At 46.8% G+C, this 21197-nt stretch overlaps 2 protein-coding genes across 2 annotated transcripts in view; both read left to right on the plus strand.

The window, feature by feature from the left end:
- Window positions 1–5413, plus strand: part of ehmt1b (euchromatic histone-lysine N-methyltransferase 1b) — a gene marked incomplete at its 5' end in the record, with an annotated part of 42603 nt that extends 37190 nt beyond the window's left edge. Inside the window, 2 exons of the mRNA XM_080529717.1 lie at window positions 1089–1258; window positions 5140–5413. Coding sequence (XP_080385843.1) covers window positions 1089–1258; window positions 5140–5323 — 354 coding nt within the window. The 3' untranslated portion in view covers window positions 5324–5413. The remainder of the gene's footprint in view (window positions 1–1088; window positions 1259–5139) is intronic.
- Window positions 5414–15989: 10576 nt separating this feature from the next.
- cacna1bb (calcium channel, voltage-dependent, N type, alpha 1B subunit, b) overlaps window positions 15990–21197 on the plus strand; it is a gene marked incomplete at both ends in the record, with an annotated part of 101562 nt that continues 96354 nt past the window's right edge. Inside the window, 2 exon segments of the mRNA XM_080529719.1 lie at window positions 15990–16260; window positions 20719–20828. Coding sequence (XP_080385845.1) covers window positions 15990–16260; window positions 20719–20828 — 381 coding nt within the window.

A 21197-nucleotide genomic window follows, 5' to 3' on the forward strand; every position in this document is an offset into this window, starting at 1 on the left:
TCCATGTTAACTATAACCAGCTTTATAACCAGCTTTATAACCACCTCCATGTTAACTAGAACCAGCTTTGAAAATAATCTACTTAAAACGTAAAACATTAAAAACATTAAACACCTTCATGTTAACTATAACCAGCGTTGAAAAGAATCACTACTTCAACGTAAAACAGTTAAAGAAAACAAATAAAAGTGCAGTTTTGGCCCAGTATGGTAATTTTACACACAGTCGACTCCAAGCGTATTAAAGGGTGTTCAGTGCAGTTCGGTTGAGGTGAATTACTTTTGAATCCCATAAATTACGGTAGGTAATTGAATTCCAATTAGGTAATTGGAAAATGTCAATTATAGACGGATGGATGGATGGATATATGGATAGTTGATAGTCGGGTTAGATAGAGGAGAGGAGGTAAGATGGATAAATGAGAAGAATAGATGGATAGATAGATAGATAGACAGATGAGATGGATAGATGGATCGATAGATGACAAGGACAGATGAGATGGATAGACAGATGAGATGGATAGATGGATCGATAGATGACAAGAACAGATGAGATGGATAGATAGATGAGATGGATAGATGGATCGATCGTTGCATAGAGGAGAGAAGGCAAGATGGATAGATGAGAAGTATAGATGGATAGATTGTTGCATATAGATGATAGATACTTGCACCACTGATACTGTAGTCACATCTTCAGAGCAGCAGGTTTGTAATCCACTGATACTGTAGACTCATCTTCAATGCAGGAGGTCTGTTATGTTCAGAGCAGGTCTGTTATGTTCAGAGCAGGTCTGTTATGTCCAGAGCAGGTCTGTTATGTTCAGAGCAGCAGGTCTGTTAACTCCAGTGAACAACAGTTGCTTTTATTACATTTCTCGAGGCTCTTCCTGGTATAGTTTTATTTTTAACGCTACCCTGCTATTCTTCTGATAATTAATAAAACAAAATGTTTCCGATTCTGTTTGATATCTCTCTATGCCCATGAAGACTTCCCCCTGCAGTATACACACACTGCTTTATCCATTATTTATTATTTTTATTTCTTAATAAATAAATAAAAAATTGTGTGTTGTGTTGCAGGTGGGAGACGTGTACTGCATCGACGCCCGTTTCTATGGCAACATCAGCCGGTTCATCAACCACATGTGCGAGCCGAACCTGTTCCCCTGCCGGGTGTTCACCTCCCACCAGGACCTGCGCTTCCCACATATCGCCTTCTTCGCCTGCGAGGACATCAAGGCGGGGGAGGAGCTAGGGTAAGAGAGGGGAGGGGTTACATGAAGGGGAGGAGCTAGGGTAAGATAGGGGAGGAGCTAGGGTACGAGAGGGGAGGGGCTAGGGTAAGAGAGGGGAGGGCTACGGGAAGGGGAGGAGCTAGGGTAAGAGAGGGGAGGGGCTACAGGAAGGGGAGGGGCTAGGGTAAGAGAGGGGAGGGGCTACATAGAGGGGAGGGGCTAGGGTAAGAGAGGGGAGGGGCTAGGGGAAGAGAGGGGAGGGGCTAGGGGAAGAGAGGGGAGGAGCTAGGGGAGGAGAGGGGCTAGTGTAAGGGAAGAGAGGGAAGGAGCTAGGGGAAGAGAGCTGGGACACACAGAACCAGGGGAGGAGCTAGGGTAAGAGCGGGGAGGACCTACAGAGAGGGGAGGAGCTAGGGCAAGAGAGGGGAGGGGCTACATGAAGGGTAGGAGCTAGGATAAGAGAAGGGAGGGGCTAGGGGATGAGCTAAGGTAAGAGAGCTGGGACAAACAGAACCAGGGGTGGAGCTAGGGTAAGAGAGGGGAGGAGCTAGGGGAAGAGAGGGGAGGGGCTACATGAAGGGGAGGAGCTAGGGTAAGAGAGGGGAGGAGCTATGGCAAGATAGGGGAGGAGCTACAGGAAGGGGAGGGGCTAGGGTAAGAGAGGGGAGGAGCTACATGAAGGGGAGGAGCTAGGGGAAGAGAGGGGAGGGGCTAGGGTAAGATATGGGAGGGGCTAGGGGAGGAGCTACAGGAAGGGGAGGAGCTACAGGAAGGGGAGGAGCTACATTAAGGGGGGAGGAGCTAGGGTAAGAGAGAAGGGACACAGAACCAGGGGAGGAGCTAGGGGAAGAGAGGGGAGGAGCCCCTCTCTTATATATACTGAAAAATGTATGTATTCACTGCAACGTAAGTCGCTTTGGATAAAAGCTTCAGATAAATGACATTATTATTATTATATTACATCAAGCCTGGGGAGGAGCTACGGGAAGGGGAGGAGCTAGGGTAAGAGAGCTGGGACATACAGAACCAGGGGAGGAGCTAGGGGAACAGAGGGGAGGAGCTAGGGGAACAGAGGGGAGGAGCTAGGGGAAGAGAGGGGAGGAGCTAGGGTAAGAGAGCTGGGACATACAGAACATCAAGGCGGGGGGGAGGACGGGGGACAAGACCAACTGTTAAGAGAAGACAACGTCAACATTCTCTTCCAGACATTGAATTCTAGCATCGAATTATCTTTAGTCAAACATAATTAATTAACGCAGAGTCTTGAGATTCAGACAGAATTACTAACCACAACTGAACAGAATCAGGCCTGAATACATTTTCATGGACCATTTAACCAACGGCATCTACAAGGAATGGAATGGTAAGCTTTTGACGGTCATTCGAGACTAAGGGCCAATCCCAATTCACCCCTAGCCCTTCGTTTTCACCCCTATGGCTTGATTTGCGCGTTCACGTTTAGGGGGAGGGCTATCCCAATTAATATTTCATCGAGCCATGGCTTCATTTCGAGGCCTACTTATGACTTCGTTTCGAGCGATTCCAGGACCAGACTAGCTTCGAAGCCATAGGGGTACGCTACCCCTTGATTCCAGGATGCATTGCAAATCATCTACAGAAATCTTATGTCGCTCTATTCAATGCGGAAATGTGATTTTACTTTCTCTGTAATTACTTATTAATAAAGATTTGAAAAATTATGATAACCATCTTATTGTCATAGTTTAATGTCATTACAATGCATTATATACCTTTTATTTATAACAAGCATAACCAAAAAAATCGCTTTTATGTCGGTGCTGTGTCTAACGTTACACTAACGCAACGCTGCATGACAGTCGAGCATTTCAGAGATGTACAATCATAAATCAATTATTACCTGTGGCGTTTGACAGCGGATGATGGTACACATATGTAAAGTTATCTGTCAAACGTTCGGCTGTACATGATGCGCATTTTTACCTATTTCCATGTAGCGGCAATCTAATCTGAGCAGTTATTATTATGTAATATTATTAATGGGTTGTATCATTCATTTAAATGCATTATAGACATGTTCTTTAACAAGCACAACAACAACAAAACGTTATTATGCCGATGTGCTGTGTGTCTAACGTTACAGGCTGCATGACAGTCGAGCATTTCAGAGATGTACAATCATAAATCAATTATTACCTGTGGCGTTTGACAGCGGATGATGGTACACATATGTAAAGTTATCTATCAAACGTTAGTTTAATGTCATTACAATGCATTATAGACCTTTTCTTTATATGAATGAATGAATAGACTTTATTGTCATTGCTACAGTACAGGTACCAAACAACGAAATTTAGGATATATATATTATAACAAGCATAACAAAAAAATCGCTGTTATGCCTGATCACTTCCATTAGACTACTAAAGCAAGACACCGGAGCACTCATATCTGCGCTTTTGTCACAGGCTGACAGTCACCCTGGTGTTCCTCTGCCCCGGCAACTGACCCATAGTAATGCGATTAACATTTCAGAGATCAGATACAGATATTCAGATACAATCATGAAATAAATTGTGGTGTTTGACAGCGGATGATGGTAGACATATTTAATGTAAAGTTATATCTCTAAAGTTTTCTATCCACATGCTGATATGTGCATGATAGGCGCGAATCCCCCCCCCCCCTTGGTGGTATAAATTGTATTGCGGCATACCAAAACAACTCGCAATCTAATCCGAGCAGTTGTTATTATGTAATATTATTGATGGATGTGACATTTTTGATGGAGGGCAGTGAGCGGGAGACTCATCAAGGACATGTAGTTAATTAATGCAGTGGACAGCGGCTGTTTCTCCAGCGTTCCTGTCACTTCGGATTTCGGAACGTCATAAAATTAAATATGTAAGTCATGCATTTTTCCATGTTTCCCATTGATGGTATATGACACCGTAAATGTAACTAAAGTTCAGCCGCGAAGTTGTTGCACTGTTGTCCTAAATCAGTGCAGACTGGCAGGGTAGGAGCACAGGTTTCTTACAGGTTAGAGCGCCGTTATTCTGTCATGGTCTGACAATGAAGCATTGTTCTATTTTATTTGATGACTTGTTTGATCGATTGATAGCGTAAAAGTGAAGTTGTGAATGAGTCGCGAACGTCAATGCTTTTCTACGATATTCCTGATGACGTATCAGTCTTGAAGGGTTGTCCCTCTTCCATGATTTCTCAGGTGTGTTGATAATAAACGAAAAAAGATGCTTATAGCACACGCAACAGAAATAAACACAGCTGAAGAAGGCATTGCGAGATGTGAGAATTCGCCGGCAACATAACGCGTCACCCGTACCGCGTCTATTTAAACCACTGTTGATGACGTAGCCGCCGTGAAGGGCCGTCCCAATTCATAGGGCTAGATTTCATTAAATAAAGACCATTCATTCATTCATTCTATGGCTTGCGGCTCTGTTCGAAGGCCTTGGCTTCGAATCGAGTCACACTCGAAAACGAGCCATAGGGGTAGAAAAGGGAATCGGGATTGGCCCTAAGTCTCGGAGTCGAGACTAAGATTGAAGATTGATCTCGACTCTCTCTCTCTCTCTCTCTCCCTCCTTCTCTCCCCCCCCTCTCCCTCTCTCTCTCTCCCTCCCTCCCTCCCTCCCCCTCTCCCCCTCCCTCCCCCTCTCCCCCTCCCTCCCCCTCTCCCCCTCCCCCTCTCCCCCTCCCCCTCCCTCCCCCTCTCCCCCTCCCTCCCCCTCCCCCTCCCTCCCCCTCTCTCCCTCCCCCTCCCTCTCCCTCCCTCTCTCCCTCCCTCCCCCCCTCCCTCTCTCCCCCCCTCCCTCTCTCCCTCCCTCCCTCTCTCCCTCCCTCCCTCCCTCCCTCTCTCCCTCCCTCCCTCTCTCCCTCCTTCCGTCTCCCTCCCTCAGGTTCGACTACGGCGACCACTTCTGGGACATCAAAGGCAAGCTGTTCAGCTGCGCGTGCGGCGCTCCCGGGTGCAGACACTCTGCGGCGGCCACGGCCCTGGGCCAGGCCGACAGCACCCCCGAGGACCAGCAGCAGCAGCCCAGCGCCCTGCCCGACACCAGCACCCCCCCCTGCCCCTCCTGAGCCCCCCCCGCACCTCCGAACAGGACTACTGTCCCCCTCCGCACCCCCAAACAGGACTACTGTCCCCCTCCGTACCCCCAAACAGGACTACTGTCCCCCTCCGTACCCTCAAACAGGACTACTGTCCCCCTCTGCACCCCCAAACAGGACTACTGTCCCCCTCTGCACCCCCAAACAGGACTACTGTCCCCCCTGCACCCCCAAACAGGACTACTGTCCCCCCTGCACCCCCAAACAGGACTACTGTCTCCCTGCCCCTCTTGAGCCCCCCCCCGCACCCCCGGACTGGACTACTGTCCCCCTCCGCACCTCCGAACACCCCCAAACAGGACTACTGTCCCCCCTGCCCCTCTTGAGTCCCCTCCACACCCCTTAACAGGACTCCACACCTCCTAACAGGACTACTTTTTGGCCAGTGGAGCCCCATAACCAACACAGCCCCTCCTGACCCCCCTCCACCCCCCCAAACGGGACTACTTCTAGGCCAGCAGAGCCCCATATCCAACCACCCCCCACCCAACCCTCACACACACACACACACACACACACACTCGAACTGTGCAGGTGTACCTCCCCACCTCTACCCGTTGCTTTGGCCACAGTGATGAGCCCCCCCCCCCCCCCCCCCCCAACCCAGAGGAGCCCACAGCAGTCCACAGACAGACCTACTGGACGACCAGACCTGCTAATAATTCCACAGAAACCACCACCCCCATCGCTTCACGTGTGATCCAGCTCTACTGTCTCCGCCTCCTCACCAGCACAAGCTCTAAGCGTCTGCTAAACCCCCCCCCCCCCAGGACACGTCGGACAGGAAGTCATGTATATCTCATGGATGAATTTCCAAGCAATGTGTCGAAGTTATGCGGGGGGGAAAAAAGAAAAAAAAACTGATGTCGGTTAAATTCTGAATTTTTTTAAAACCTGCATCCTGCCTCACCTTGGACAGTGGCATTCTGGGTAATGGTGTTGTCCTTCCACCATTGGTCGGGAATAAAGTGTGGACTACTCGGCACCAGTGTATATCGAGAAGATTCATTAAAAAAATACATTTTCACTCTGCGAGACGCATCTGTAGCATGACTGCCATGTCTTCATAGAAATAAGCAATGTCCATACGCATTATGTATCACACTTTATTTATGTATTTTACCTCATGTGCTCTCTTTCAACTGCTTGGGATACGGGGGGGGCATCAGTCTCAATCGTGTACGTACGTGTTTCCTGGACCTTTAGTCTCAAGCGTTTCTAACAGGGAAATATTGGCCGGTGTCGGAAATCAATACCTATTTATGAGGAGTTAGACTTTTGAACGATTTTCACTTTATATTCAAATCATGAATATTTAAATAACATTTTCTACTCACGGCCACAGCTAGTCGAGCGTGCTGTATGCAGAGCGCCATCAGGTTCTGTCATCATCATTTTTTGGGGGGGGAAAATACATTTTGAATGATTGACGAACGAGGAAGAAGTCAATACCAATGGCCGAAAGTCACAGAGGACACGTCAATGTTTTAGCCTGAGAGGCGGAGTCAAGTAGACACTGCAGCATAGAAGCTTCCAGTCTGTTTGAACCACACAGTGGCTGTAGGTTCTCGAACGCAGTGGTAGATTCTGGAACGCAGCCGTAGATTCTAGAACGCAGCTGTAGGTTCTAGAATGCAGCCGTAGGTTCTAGAACGCAGCTGTAGGTTCTAGAACGCAGCCGTAGGTTCTAGAACGCAGCCGTAGGTTCTAGAACGCAGCGGTAGATTCTAGAACGCAGCGGTAGATTCTAGAACGCAGCTGTAGACTCTAGAACGCAGCGATAGATTCTAGAACCCAATGGTCCTTTTATACTATTAACGACTTCCGTGCTGAACAAGAGTATGTGTGTATATGAAGGAGAGTGGTGGCTCGTGTCTGAGCTAACGTTAGCATGCAAACGGTCTGGAGTCCAATGATCTATACAGTTGATCTATACTGCTGTGTGCTACAGTGAACCACCCGTGCAACCATGAAAGCAGGTGGATCTATTTTGCTTTTAGGTTGAAAACAGGCAGAATTTTTCAGAGCATGTTTATGAGGGTGACTCAATTTGCCACAATTCTGGAGGTGGGGGGAGGGGGGGGGGGGCCAGGGTTGGACGGCAATGGGGTGATCGATCAAGAGAACCAAGCCAATGGTGCTGACAACGTTTTTTTTTGTTTTGTTTTTGTTTTGTTATATTACTCACAAAGTGAATACGAGTTGTAAAAAGATGAAGAAGAAGTTGTTTTTCTTTTTGTTTTTTTTGTTTTTTACATTTATCTCCAGTTTTCTAACTGTAGTTACTGTAGTTAGCCTGTTTCAATTTTTGATCCATTACTACACGTTGATGGAAACCATTATTACCATTAAAACAACCGTTATTCCCTTCATGTCTTTTTAAATGTGGTTAGTATGGTAGTGACTCTTGTGCAGATTTTCCAAAAGTACCTTAAAAAAAACAAAAACAAAAAAAAAGGTTATTAAAAAATGACTTTCTTTTACTTTCTGTTACATATTTCTGGACCGTGAAACATCCATCTAATTGGTTGTATCTTTCTTTTTCAATAAATTTACTACTAATGGAAGTTTTAGTACTTGTCCCATTTCTTACCGAACCGTGCAAGAGGAGGAACTCACATTACCTGAAACGTTAGCCGTAAATGCCACCACTCGTGACGTTAGAATTATAAAGTTCTATCCCCATTTTTGTAAATGTTTTGTTTTTTACATAATCTGATCCATTAGGTGTTTATTAATGCCTGTGTGGTGTTATTTTTAAAATGTTGAAATGTTTTAGTTAGTAATGAATAAAATACAAAGGTTCCATCTCACAAAACATAATGGAATGTAAAAACTTTGACGCTCAATATCTCTGAACTACCCTGAACGGAGATAGAACCTTATCATTCTAACGTCACGAAATGCCACCACTGTATTTTAATGAAAATCCACAATGTGTATTCTGAGTTTGTTGTTTTGACTGTCGTGCCGTGATGTATTGAGTCCAAAGAGAGATTGTTTCTGTTGGCCTTATCGCCACGACCACAAAAGCATAGCTAGCTAGCGCCACTTCAAACCTCCAGGCCTCCAGCCTGGTTGGCCTTCTCTGAGCAGCACGACAGGCTTGATTGACAGGCATGATTGACAGGCTCTGGGTCTGTGAGCCGCTGGACTTACTATTCCCACAGCTGTGGCACAACAACACCCCTCCGCTACCCGCTAAATACAGTATATCTCAAAAGTGAGTACATCCTTTAGATTTTTGCAAATATTCTGTCATATCCTTTCAGAGGATAACACTATCTTAATGAAACTTTGATATAAGTAGTACTACTTTGAAGTAGTCAGTGTGCTGCTTGAATATCAGTATAGATTTATTGTCCATTGAAAATTACTCAGTACACAGCTGTTAATGTCTAAACAGCTGGCAACAAAAGTGAGTACACCCCATAGTGAACATGTCTAAATTGTGCCCAAAGTGTCAATATTCTGTGTGACCACCATTGTTATCTAGCACTGCTTTAACCCTCCTGGGCATAGAATTCACCAGAGCTGCACAGGTTGCTTCTGGAATCTTCTTCCACTCCTCCATGACGACGTCACGGAGCCCACGGATGTTGGACACCTTGCACTCCTCCACCTGCCTCTTGAGGATGCCCCACATGTGCTCAATTGGGTTTAGGTCTGGAGACATACTTGGCCAGTCCATCACCTTAACCTTCAGCTTCTTCAGCAAGGCCGTTGTCATCTTGGAGGTGTGTTTAGGGTCATTATCATGTTGGAAAACTGCCCTACGGCCCAGTTTCCGAAGAGAGGGGATCATGCTCTGCTGCAGGATGTCACAGTATATATTGGAATTCATGTGTCCCTCAATGAAATGCAGCTCCCCAGTGCCGGCAGCACTCATGCAGCCCCAGACCATGATGCTGCCACCATTGCTTGACTGTAGGCAAAACACATTTGTCTTGGTACTCCTCACCAGGGTGCCGCCACACACGCCGGACACCATCTGACCCAAACAGGTTTCTTTTGGTCTCATCAGACCACAGGACATGGTTCCAGTAACTCATGTTCTTGGATTCATTGTCTTCAGCAAACTGTTTGCGGGCTTTCTTATGCATCGGTTTCAGAAGAGGCTTCTGTCTGGGGCGACGACCATACAAACCGATTTGATGCAGTGTGCGGCGTATGGTCTGGGCACTGACAGGCTGACATCCCACTTCTGCAACCTCTGCAGCAATGCTGGAAGCACTCGCACGTCTATTTTTGGAAAACCAACCTCTGGATATGACGATGAGCACGTGGACTCAACTTCTTTGGTCGACCCTGGCGAGGCCTGTTCCGAGTGGAACCTGTTCTGGAAAACCGCTGTATGATCTTAGCCACTGTGCTGCAACTCATTTTCAGGGTGTTGGCAATCTTCTTATAGCCAAGGCCATCTTTGTGAAGCGCAATAATCCTTTTTTTCAGCCGCTCAGAGAGTTCCTTGCCATGAGGTGCCATGTTGTCCAGCATTCAGAGAGAATTGTGCCCAAAACACCAAATTTAACAGCCCTGCTTATCATTTACACCTGAATCCTTGTAACACTAACGAGTCACATGACACCAGGGCGGGAAAACAACATCATTGGGCACAATTAGAACATGTTCACTATGGGGTGTACTCACTTTTGTTGCCAGCTGTTTAGACATTAACAGCTGTGTACTGAGTAATTTTCAAAGGACAATAAATCTATACTGTTATTCAAGCAGCACACTGACTACTTTAAGTTATATCAAAGTTTCAGTAGGATAATGTTATCCCCTGAAAGGATATAACAGAATATTTGCAAAAATCTAAAGGGTGTACTCACTTTTGAGATATACTGTAACTCAGCTTTTTCAAAAACATTTCATTTGTTCACCGAGTTTGGTGTTGTGGATTAAAATCGAGAGCTGTTAAAAAAAAAGAACACATTCAAAATGGATGATACCATGTCAAACTCAGATTGAGGGGTGGGGGGGGGGACTGGTTGATTTATTAAGACAGGGGAAACTAGTGGTTTCATACTCTTGATGTCCCCTGTCCCCAGGGATGGTTGGGTCTTTTAGGCCTATAGTGGACCTCTGGTGCCTGAAGCCTGAACTCTGAATATCCCCAACAGAACGGAGAAGGAAGGAACACCAGGAAGCCTGTCTGATTGGACCTCAGCAGCAGACCTTTCAGGTCTCGGAGCTCAGACGATGATTGCTCCCTTCCTGATTACCCGAGAGAGAGAAAAAAAGCACGAGTTCATAATTGAATCGGGAGAGAAATGTTCTCCTCGAAAAACTGACGAAATTTGGGGGCTGCTGATAACAAAACTCTTAACTGGCACGGCCGGAAACTGCCTTTCCGCATTCCACCAGGGGGGGGCGGGGGGGGGGGCGCAACTTCAGAGCCCCACTCGGTGCCAGTGGAAGAGTCCGTCTTAGAGGCAGGCGGGAGTCGATGCCACAGGAGGAGGAAAATGTGCTTTGGTTTAACTGGCTTATTACACTTTTGAAGGCATTTACTTTTGATTACAAACACTTAAGTTGGTCAGGGAGCGGAGCGGAGCAGCCATGGAGAGGAGAGGCCCCCCCCAACACTACTCCAGATGGGCCGAGAGGAGGTCCATGGTGGTTTATGGTAGGTGTGCCGCTGCAGGACTGTTGAAGGTTCGATGCTTCCCATGTCAGTGACGGGCCTAGTTGTTCTATCCAGGGTTCCCACGGGTCCTTGAAATCCTTGAAAGTTTGTGAATTTGAGAAGAAAAAAATCAAGGCCTTAAAGGTTTTTGAAAATAGACATGGGTCATTGAAAGTGCTTGAATTCCCCTCTCTCTCTCTCTCTCTAAAAAAAATATATACATATTAAATGTATGTATAAAAATGTTTTTCTTAGCTCGTCAACTAGTAAATAAGTCTCTGTATTGCTTAACTTTACACATATTTCACAATATACTGTGCTGTGGTAGAGAAGGCAAGAGACCATCTAGTGTTAACACATTCAAGCCTCTCTTTTTAATTGTTGTCTGTGAGCGGATAGTTCTATTATATATCTCATCTAGATCTGTCTCAAACTATGCCGTGTTGGGTCCTTGAATTTGAGGGAATTGATTCTTGAAAGTCCTTGAAAGGTGCTTGAATTTGATGTTTCAGAAGGTGTGGGAACCCTGTCTATCCCTGGAGGCCTAATCTACAGGCCGACAACCTCAATCCTTCACAACCTCACCACTACTGCTGCATAACAACTTGACATTGTATTACTGTTGTTATTGTTACAGTAATGTCTGCTGCTACTGACACTTACACCCTTATGTACTGCTAACCGTCACTGTTTTGTTAGTACTATATTATTGTGTTGTGTTGACGTGGTTGATTGTTGTTGACTGTTGTCGGTCGAGGAGCAAGAACCCGACGCGTTTCACTGCATCAGTCACGGCCGTGTGCGACGCAGTAGTGACAAATGAAATGTGATTTGATTCGCACACTGCCTGCGTTACTTACTTTTCATGCCTCTCCCTCTCTCTGCTTCTAACAAGATGATTACATTATTTCTCAACACCCGTTTTGCCCTCGCGCTTCAACGTTCCCCTGAATGGAAGGAACAAGGTTGTGTTTTGAAATTGGTGTTTTGTTCCAACCGCCAAAGCAGCGCTGCATTTCATTGTCAAGATAATAATCTCTTTATGGAATGATTTGATACACAACCGTCTCGTAATCTCAAATGAGCGACTGTATGTAACCTCATCGGGGCAGTCTTGTCTGTGCTCATATCTCATATCTTCTTATCAAGTTGCTTCCATCTTCCATCTTAACCCTTAGCCTGCGGATGCTGAATAGAGCTGTAGGCTACAGCTGTATTTTCTAGATCAGACACAAGCTGACTGTCTGATATGTATAATTTATCCTGGCCTCATCATGTAGTAGGCCTACCCCTCCCAATTGACTTTTTTACACAACAAGGGCTTTGAACTCATATAAAACTAGTGGATATTGTTATATATTATATGGGGGCAGCTGGAGGTAGAGCCGGTAGAGGCGTCTTATGATCGCATGGTTGGCAGATCAGCGGTTCGAGCCCCGGCTGGCCACATGTCGAAGTGTCCTTGGGCAAGACACTGAACCCCAAATCGCTCCCCAAATGAGCGGGCTGGCCGGCGCCTTGCATGGTAGCTTGCCGCCATTGGTGTTTGAATGTGTGTGTGAATGGGTGAATGAGAGGCCGTTGTAAAGAAGCGCTTTGTAATAATGCATAGCTATATAGGCCCTAAGTCAGTCCATTTACCATGTACTGTATATGGTGAATATGTTTTCTTTCTTTACCTTTTGTGAACCCAACAAAGCCATGCGCTCCACCACCTTCAGCACATGGAGGATGTTGACGTTAGGAGCGGAGTACGGCACCTGGGCCCAGGAGACCCCCGACCGGCGCGGGCGGCGAAACGCGGTGGTCAGCGAGGCCTCGGGGGAGACGGACAGCTGCGTCGACGGTGAGACAGAGAGTTCGGTACCGTCACAGGAGGACGACACCGTCATTCAACTTGAAAAGACGTCCACAGTGGCGGGAGACGGTGGCGGCAAGAGAAGTATCATTCACACACACGAGGCTAACACCGCCTCGCCGTGGTCCAACAACAGGTGAGTTTGTCATGTTGGGCTTGGTTAACTTGGTCCATCCATGGACTGGCCTAAATGGGAAATAATGTTTTTTTTATATATTATTGTTATTATTATTTTATATTATAGATATTATTATTGGAATGAACCACACTAAATGTGTTCAATCATAGAATTTATGATTTTCATAATATTTATTTTTTGGCGGAACTGCAGTACACCTAGACAGCCACCAGATGGATCAAAACATCACGCAACAACACTCACATCTTCAAATCTCATCCATGTATTTCTCCGTGTTATTACGCACGCACTTTCCGCCAACGCCTGCCCTGTCTGTCTGTCTGTCTGTCTGTCTGTCTATATCAATAATTGTATTAATCTGAATCTATTCGACTCATCCACATTTCAATATGGCGTTAGACCTACAGTATGTCACACACCTATCTATCTTAACCAAAAGGTTAAACATTGTCAAGAGATGTCTTGAGCCAAAACCACCTGGATTAGGGCTACTGATGGATTCCTCCGCCTCCACACACACCATCACCCCGGGCCACTCAGAGAGATAAGCCCCGGGGCCAGGGGGCCTCCGAGCGCCGAGGACGGGGTCGCTCAGGAGGATCATCGATGGAGAAAGGCGCCCCAGTCCACCCAGAGAGAGAGAGAGAGAGAGAGAGAGAGAGAGAGTCCCCAGTTATGGGGATTACTTCTGATGGGGAATGTCTTCTTTAGTGCGGAATGGCGAGAGAGGCTTGTGTCCAATATGTTTAAAATTGATGTGAGGAATTAAACCGGCTGACTGCATGTGTTACAGTAAATAGGCTGAATTGCATGTGCTCTCTGCTCTGATAATTGCGTTAGACGTTTTCTCTCTCCCTCTCTCCCTCCTTCTCTCTCCCTCTCTCTCTCTCGCTCTCTCTCTCTTTCTCTCTCTCGCTCTCGCTCTCCCTCTCCCTCTCCCCCCTCTCTCGCTCTCTCTCTTTCTCCCCCTCTCTCTCTCCCCCTCCCCCCCTCTCTCGCTCTCTCTCTCCCTCTCCCCCCCTCTCTCGCTCTCTCTCTTTCTCCCCCTCTCTCTCTCTACCCCCCTCTCTCTCTTTCTCCCTATCTCTCTCTCTCCCCCCCTCTCTCTCTCCCCCCCCCTCTCTCTCTCTCTCTCTCTCCCCCATCTCTCTCTCTCTCTCTCTACATTTTAGATATAAACCAAGTCGACAATGTGTGAACACGGGAGCCTCTCTAATCCAGCTCTGTTCCCAGGGCAGCCCATCATAGACGCGCACGATCTATAATGTGTGTTTTCCTTCTTCAAACCACACAGGCTACTGGATCCCCCTACTTCCTTGAGATTTAAATCATTCCTACTGTAATTGAAAGGCTGTACTAATCTAATAATAGCCTAACAGCGGTTATCGGATGAGCTCTGTTATTTCAGAGCCTTATCTGCTCACCGCAAACCAAGAATAGCATCTATAGCAAACATTTGGACTGTCTTACATACAACCTTTGGCTGTGGTGACCAATAGATATACAGCTTATTATTATTATTATTATTATTACACAATGCTCGAGTCACTGTGTGTCAGTGTCAGTATTGGCGACAAAGGACCATTTTTTTAGCAGGTGATTTATTGGAAGACAAACTATGTGGGGTATTAGTATGGGTGTGACATTAATCTAACCGTGACAATGACAACGGACAGGTTTAGGATATTAATCTCGCAGGCCTCCGTGGCGGCCAAGGACAAAACTGACCGTTATCTTCCTCTGCATCAAACATGAACTATATCATAATGTTATTATAGGCTAAACTAAACACAAACATTAAATCACGTTGTTATTATCTAAGAAGTGGTCGTCTGGCATGGATGTGATGAAGGAGGGATGTAGGCTACTTGGTTCATTGTCTTGTCCGTTTCTCTCAGGGCTACTTATTATAAATCATAATACAATGTTCCATGGTAATAATGGGTTGATGGTAATGGGTTGATGGAACATGTGTGGGTGTCTATCACCGAGGCTGCGTTCGTGAAATACGCTCTGGGATCTGACCAGCACTCATGGAATGGCCTCTGGTCCAATCAAATGACTTGTCCCCCTTTATGACGTTGAGCCAGGGTGCGCTCCGGCGCTCTGAGAGCAAATCCACGAACGCAGCCGCCCAAATCTCCACCCTGCGGCCGGTGCGTCGCCTCGCGCTCATTACCAGACAGTCGACCTGCCTATGAGAGGACCGTTCTGGTCACATGCGCCGGTTCTGAGGCACCGGAGAGCACCGGGGTGGTGACATTAGTGTGTCCACGGCGCACGAGCAAGTACCGGGAACCGGGAGGCAGCAACCCCTCGTTATTATTATTACAGTCGAGATATTTAATCTGACAGTCGAAACCAAATAGGTTGTCTCGGTTGTCTTTTTCTTTTTCTCCATTTGGTCGGAGACGCAACATGGTGGTCTGTTCGGGGGTCTGTTCGGGGGTCTGTTCGGGGGTCTGTTCGGGGGTCTTTCAACTGGTGTTCCACCGCTGACCAGATGTGTTGGTCACTACGGGAGAGCGACGCGTCACGACGGGGATGTCGTGTGTCATTTCGATAAAAAATGTTTCTCTCTCTCACCATTTTCTCTCACTGCTTCATCAGTGTACGTGGAGCCCGCCTGGCATGGATGTAACATGTGGGATGAATTGGAGAATTTACCGTTCGACAGCTTATTTAGGCTGAAGTGTGACGCGCACGCGTTTCGCGTTTGAATGCAAACTTTCTTCTTTTTTATTTTTCCAATTTTCTGGGGGAGACGATAGAGTGAATGGAAAAAGGACCAAAGAAAGAAAAAAAATAACGGATTTATCCAAAGAGAACCTTTGTTTGTTTTCTCCTCCCAACAACACAACCCAAACACACACTGATGCTGTCCTGTGGTCTGTCTGGGGTCCGTGAGCGTGTTTGTTGGGATGCTTTTCCCCTCCGTTTGCACCACTGACACCACTTTGGGTTTTCCTTCCCGTTGGATCTGTGTTTTAGGATCTGCGTCTCCAGGATGGCTCGCTTCTCAGAAGACCACCGCTACGGAGGAGCCCCCCGGGACGGAGGGGGGGGCAGGGGCCGAGGGGGAGCCCCCCGGGGGGCAGGGGGTCCTCCGCCCGGCCAGAGGATGTACAAGCAGTCGATGGCCCAGAGAGCCAGGACCATGGCCATATACAACCCCAACCCTGTCAAACAGAACTGCCTGACTCTCAACCGCTCCCTGTTCATCTTCCGAGAGGACAATCTCATTAGGAAGTATGCCAAGCGAATCACAGAATGGCCATATCCTTTTCCCCCAGCTCCAACCAACCAACCCGAAGGGTAAACAGAACCACGGGGGTGGTCGTCACGTCTGTGTTTGTATAACCCCATCTGTCCTTAATGTTGGATACACACACTGATGTGGTGTGTCATTTAAGAATCACAAGACACACGATTATAGATTAAGATTATAGACCCTAAATATATATATAGCCTTGTTTTGTCTGTGAGTCATTTACACATGTACACGTTGCGGCTGATAGTGACTCTAACCCACTACATTTTATTGGTAGCCTTATCGTAAGCTCCTCCACGAGAGCTCATGTGATGGTCCTTTTGACATCTCAGCTCAAATAAGTCGGTTATAAATTATAATCCTTATTAATGATGCATTTTCTAGTTGTCACCTTCCTCTTAGGGCGTTTAATGACATTAATTAACAACACTGGGTGCACCTGTCGCTCTGCGTGCCAAGGGTTAATTGGGCGTAAAAGATTCATCTTCATCTTCATCTTCATCTTCATCTTCATCTTCATCTTCATCTTCCTCCAGTCAGCTCGTAGGCTTAGGACAGCCCAGTGAAATGACCTGGCAGTATGTCCTAGTTTAGTGGAAACATCTACTACCCGTTGCGCACGACTGCCTCTCCTCACACAAGTGCATCTGGTGGTTGGTGTGATAAGCAATCCTGCTAACCACTCATGCTGTTCTCACTTCCATTGAAAGTGCGAGATGAAGGCTATCCAATGTGTGCGAGGTTTATTTACAGTGTGAGTGTGTATGTAGCGCTGCTCTTGCGAGCTCATCGCGAAGTAGCCTAGTCATTTCAAAGCCTATATAAGGCTATGTGCATTTGTGTCTCCATGTGTGTAACCAAGACTGGCTAAGATATGCATACAAAAACAATTTCCCACACTTCCTTTTCCACATATTCCGTTTCGCTTAACCGTTTCTTTGTGTATCGGTCTTTTTTTTTTTTCTTCTTCTCTGAAACTGTTGCTGTTGCCTGGGCTTCTCCGTTTCCATGGTAAGGATGAGTGATTCGGTGTGTTAGAGAGAGAGAGAGAGAGAGAGAGAGAGACAGAGAGAGAGAGAGAGGGAGACAGAGAGAGAGGAGAGAGAGAGAGAGACAGAGACAGAGAGAGAGGAGAGAGAGAGGTGAGAGAGAGAGAGAGAGAGAGAGAGAGAGAGAGAGAGAGAGAGAGAGAGAGAGAGAGAGAGAGAGAGAGAGAGAGAGAGAGAGAGAGAGAGAGAGAGAGAGAGGAGACTGCTGCTGCTGCTGCTGCTGCTGCTGGCGGCTCCGAGGTTGTTGCGCAACGCCTCTTCTCGGTTGGGAGCCCCTCTCCACGGTCCTGAACTCAGCCCACGCGCACCCCGCCGCGCCACACCGTCAACCGTAAACGGCGCGCGGGCTGATGGGGCTGGAGGGGATGGAGGGATGGAGGGGATTGAGGGGAGGAGGGGATGGAGGGCTGGAGGGGATGGAGGGGAGGAGGGATGGAGGGGATGGAGGGCCGGAGGGGTGGAGGGATGGAGGGATGGAGGGGATGGAGGGGATGGAGGGATGGATGGGATGGAGGGCCGGGGGGATGGAGGGGAGGAGGGGATGGAGGGATGGAGGGGATGGACGGATGGAGGGATGGAGGGGTGGAGGGGATGGAGGGATGGAGGCCTGGAGGGGATGGAGGGATAGAGGGATGGAGGGGATGGAGGGATAGAGGGATGGAGGGATGGAGGGCCGTAGGGGGCGTGACAACCGTGACCAGACAGCTGGATCTTCCGCGTGGGCGTCAGGGAGAACAGCCGCTCCGCGAGATTCAATCTAATAACAACGATTATCTATTTATCTGTAGCCTCGATAGGCAAGGCAAGGCGACGTTTATTTGTATAGCACATTTCATACAACAGGGGCAATTCAAAGAGCTTTACATAAGGCCTACATCATTAAAAATACAGCAAGAGGAGCATAGCAAGAAAATAAAAATCAATGCAATGAATAAAAGGAAATGAGGGGGGAACACGGCCATAGCTACAATACGCTCTGGTCAAAGCGTATTCAAATTCACACTTTACCGTTTAGAAGCAGGATTATTCCTTTTTAATTTCACGTTTTTTTGTCAACTTAGGCTATTTGTGTTGCGTTTCAAACCCAACCGTTGCCTATTGCCCACAGTGCAGTTTGAAGTCTACTGGCGCTCGGCCACAATTCCCAAAACCCCCATCGGTAAATGATTAACATTAATTGAGGGATGCCGAAACCCCCGAAAAGGGGTTGAAATGGTCACCCCACTGGGAAGACCCTCTGAGGAGACCAGACCACTGGTGGTCAACATCTCGTGAGCTTAGAATGATAAGGTTCTATCTCCGTTTAGAATGATAAGGTTCTATCTCCGTTTAGAATGATAAGGTTCTATCTCCGTTTAGAATGATAAGGTTCTATCTCCGTTTAGAATGATAAGGTTCTATCTCCGTTTAGAATGATAAGGTTCTATCTCCGTTTAGAGTGATAAGGTTCTATCTCCGTTTAGAATGATAAGGTTCTATCTCCGTTTAGAATGATAAGGTTCTATCTCTGTTTAGAATGATAAGGTTCTATCTCCGTTTAGAATGATAAGGTTCTATATCTCCGTTTAGAATGATAAGGTTCTATCTCCGTTTAGAATGATAAGGTTCTATCTCCGTTTAGAATGAGAAGGTTCTATCTCCGTTTAGAGTGATAAGGGTCAGACCGAAGGGTCAGAGCAGGCTGTACTTCTTAAGAAGACTTAGGTCTTTTGAAGTGTGTGGAGAGATGCTGGCCATGTTTTACCAGTCTGTCATGGCCAGCATTCTCTTCTACGCTGCAGTCTGCTGGGGGGGAAACATCACCAAGAGGGATACCGGACGGCTGGACAAGCTCGTAAAAAAGGCGGGTTCAGTGGTGGGAAGGAGCCTGGACTCTCTGGGGACGGTGGTGGAGAGAAGGACTAGGAGTAAGCTGCTGTCCATCAGGGACAACCCCAACCACCCCCTCCATCATGTCCTCGCTGGGCAAACCAGCAGCCGCCGCAGAGGGCGGTTCATTACGATCCGCTCCCGGACGGAGCGATATAAAAAATCATTTATCCCGGCTGCACTAAGACTGTTCAATGGCAACTAAAGTAGCAGTCGGGGTCAAGGCTCCTGAATCTGTATTTATTATTTATTTTAATCACCATCATCACTTTTTTAGTATTTTAGTATTTTAATATAAATAACTATAGCCATCCTTTTAATCCACTTTTATATCAGATCTCACTGTTTTTTATATACTGTACATGGCTGGCCCAGTGTTGTTGTCTGTCCTTTATGTTGTGTTGTGTTGTTATGTGTGGTTTTTAGTGGAGTGGCGCGGCAAAATGAATTTCCCCACGGGGATAAATAAAGTATTTATCTATCTATCTATCTATCTATCTATCTATCTATCTATCTATCTATCTATCTATCTATCTCTATAAGGTTCTATCTCCGTTTAGAATGATAAGGTTCTATCTCCGTTTAGAATGATAAGGTTCTATCTCCGTTTAGAATGATAAGGTTCTATCTCCGTTTAGAATGATAAGGTTCTATCTCCGTTTAGAATGATAAGGTTCTATCTCCGTTTAGAATGAGAAGGTTCTATCTCCGTTTAGAATGATAAGGTTCTATCTCCGTTTAGAATGAGAAGGTTCTATCTCCGTTTAGAATGATAAGGTTCTATCTCCGTTTAGAATGATAAGGTTCTATCTCCGTTTAGAATTATAAGGTTCTATCTCCGTTTAGAATGATAAGGTTCTATCTCCGTTTAGAATGATAAGGTTCTATCTCCGTTTAGGGCAGTTCAGAGATATTGAGTGTCAAAGTTTTTACATTCCATTATGTTCTGTGAGATGGAACCTTTGTATTTTATGAATTACTAACTCAAAAATGTCAACATTTTAAAAATAACACCACACAGGCATTAATAAACACCTAATGGATCAGTAAAAAAACTCAATTTTGATCAAAAATGGAGATGGAGAACCGTATACGATCTCTGACCTGGTTTGGGCTGGTCTGGTCTAGTCTACACAACATAATGCGTTCTCCTCATGTGTCGTTGCCTGCCGTTCTCCACTCCCCTTGCGTAGCCTAATTGTCATTGATCGCTAGAAATTATAACGATCTCAATTTGTCAACGGTTTGTTTAAGAGCTTTTAAATCTTCCCCCGGTGCTCAGCTGCTCATCCGAACACGTTGCTCTGTGCCACACTGCTCTGGTCTGGTCTGAACCCCTAATTGCCAATGTTGTTGAAAAATATTGTTTCCCGTTAACGGTTAACCTCTCTGCATTCAGTACACCGATTTTCCATGTTTTCCCTTTGATCTATTCACCCACATCGAGCCAAACTTGTGTCGCTTGGCTTGAGTGAATCACTTGAGTGTTGTTTTTATGGCTGGTATTTTATCGCTGCAAAGTCCTTGTGTGAGTTCCTTAACCTCAGACACTCCGTTCGAGTACCTGATCCTCGCCACCATCATCGCCAACTGCATCGTCCTGGCCCTGGAGCAGCACCTTCCCGCCAGCGACAAGACCCCCTTGTCAGAACGCCTGGTGAGTGTCCCAACACTTTCTTCTCTTTGGAAGAGAACTTCTCTCTCTCTCTCGCTCTCCTTCTCTCTCTCTCTCTCCTCCCTCTCTCTCTCTCCCTCCCTCTCTCTCTCTCCCCCTCCCTCCCTCCCTCCCTCTCTCTCCCTCCCTCCCTCCTTCTCTCTCTCTCTCTCTCTCTCTCCCTCCCTCCCTCCCTCCCTCTCCCTCTCTCTCCCTCTCCCTCTCCGTCTCTGTCTCTGTCTTTGTCTCTCTCTCTCTCTCTCTCTCTCTCTCTCCCTCTCCGTCTCTCTCTCTCTCTCTCCCTCTCCGCCTCTCTCTCTCTCTCTCCCTCCCTCCCTCTCCATTAAGCTGTCTTCCACTGCTATGATCTCA

Source organism: Nansenia antarctica, assembly GCF_963989245.1.
Source record: "Nansenia antarctica genome assembly, chromosome: 4".
NCBI classification, from domain to species: Eukaryota; Metazoa; Chordata; class Actinopteri; order Argentiniformes; family Microstomatidae; genus Nansenia; species Nansenia antarctica.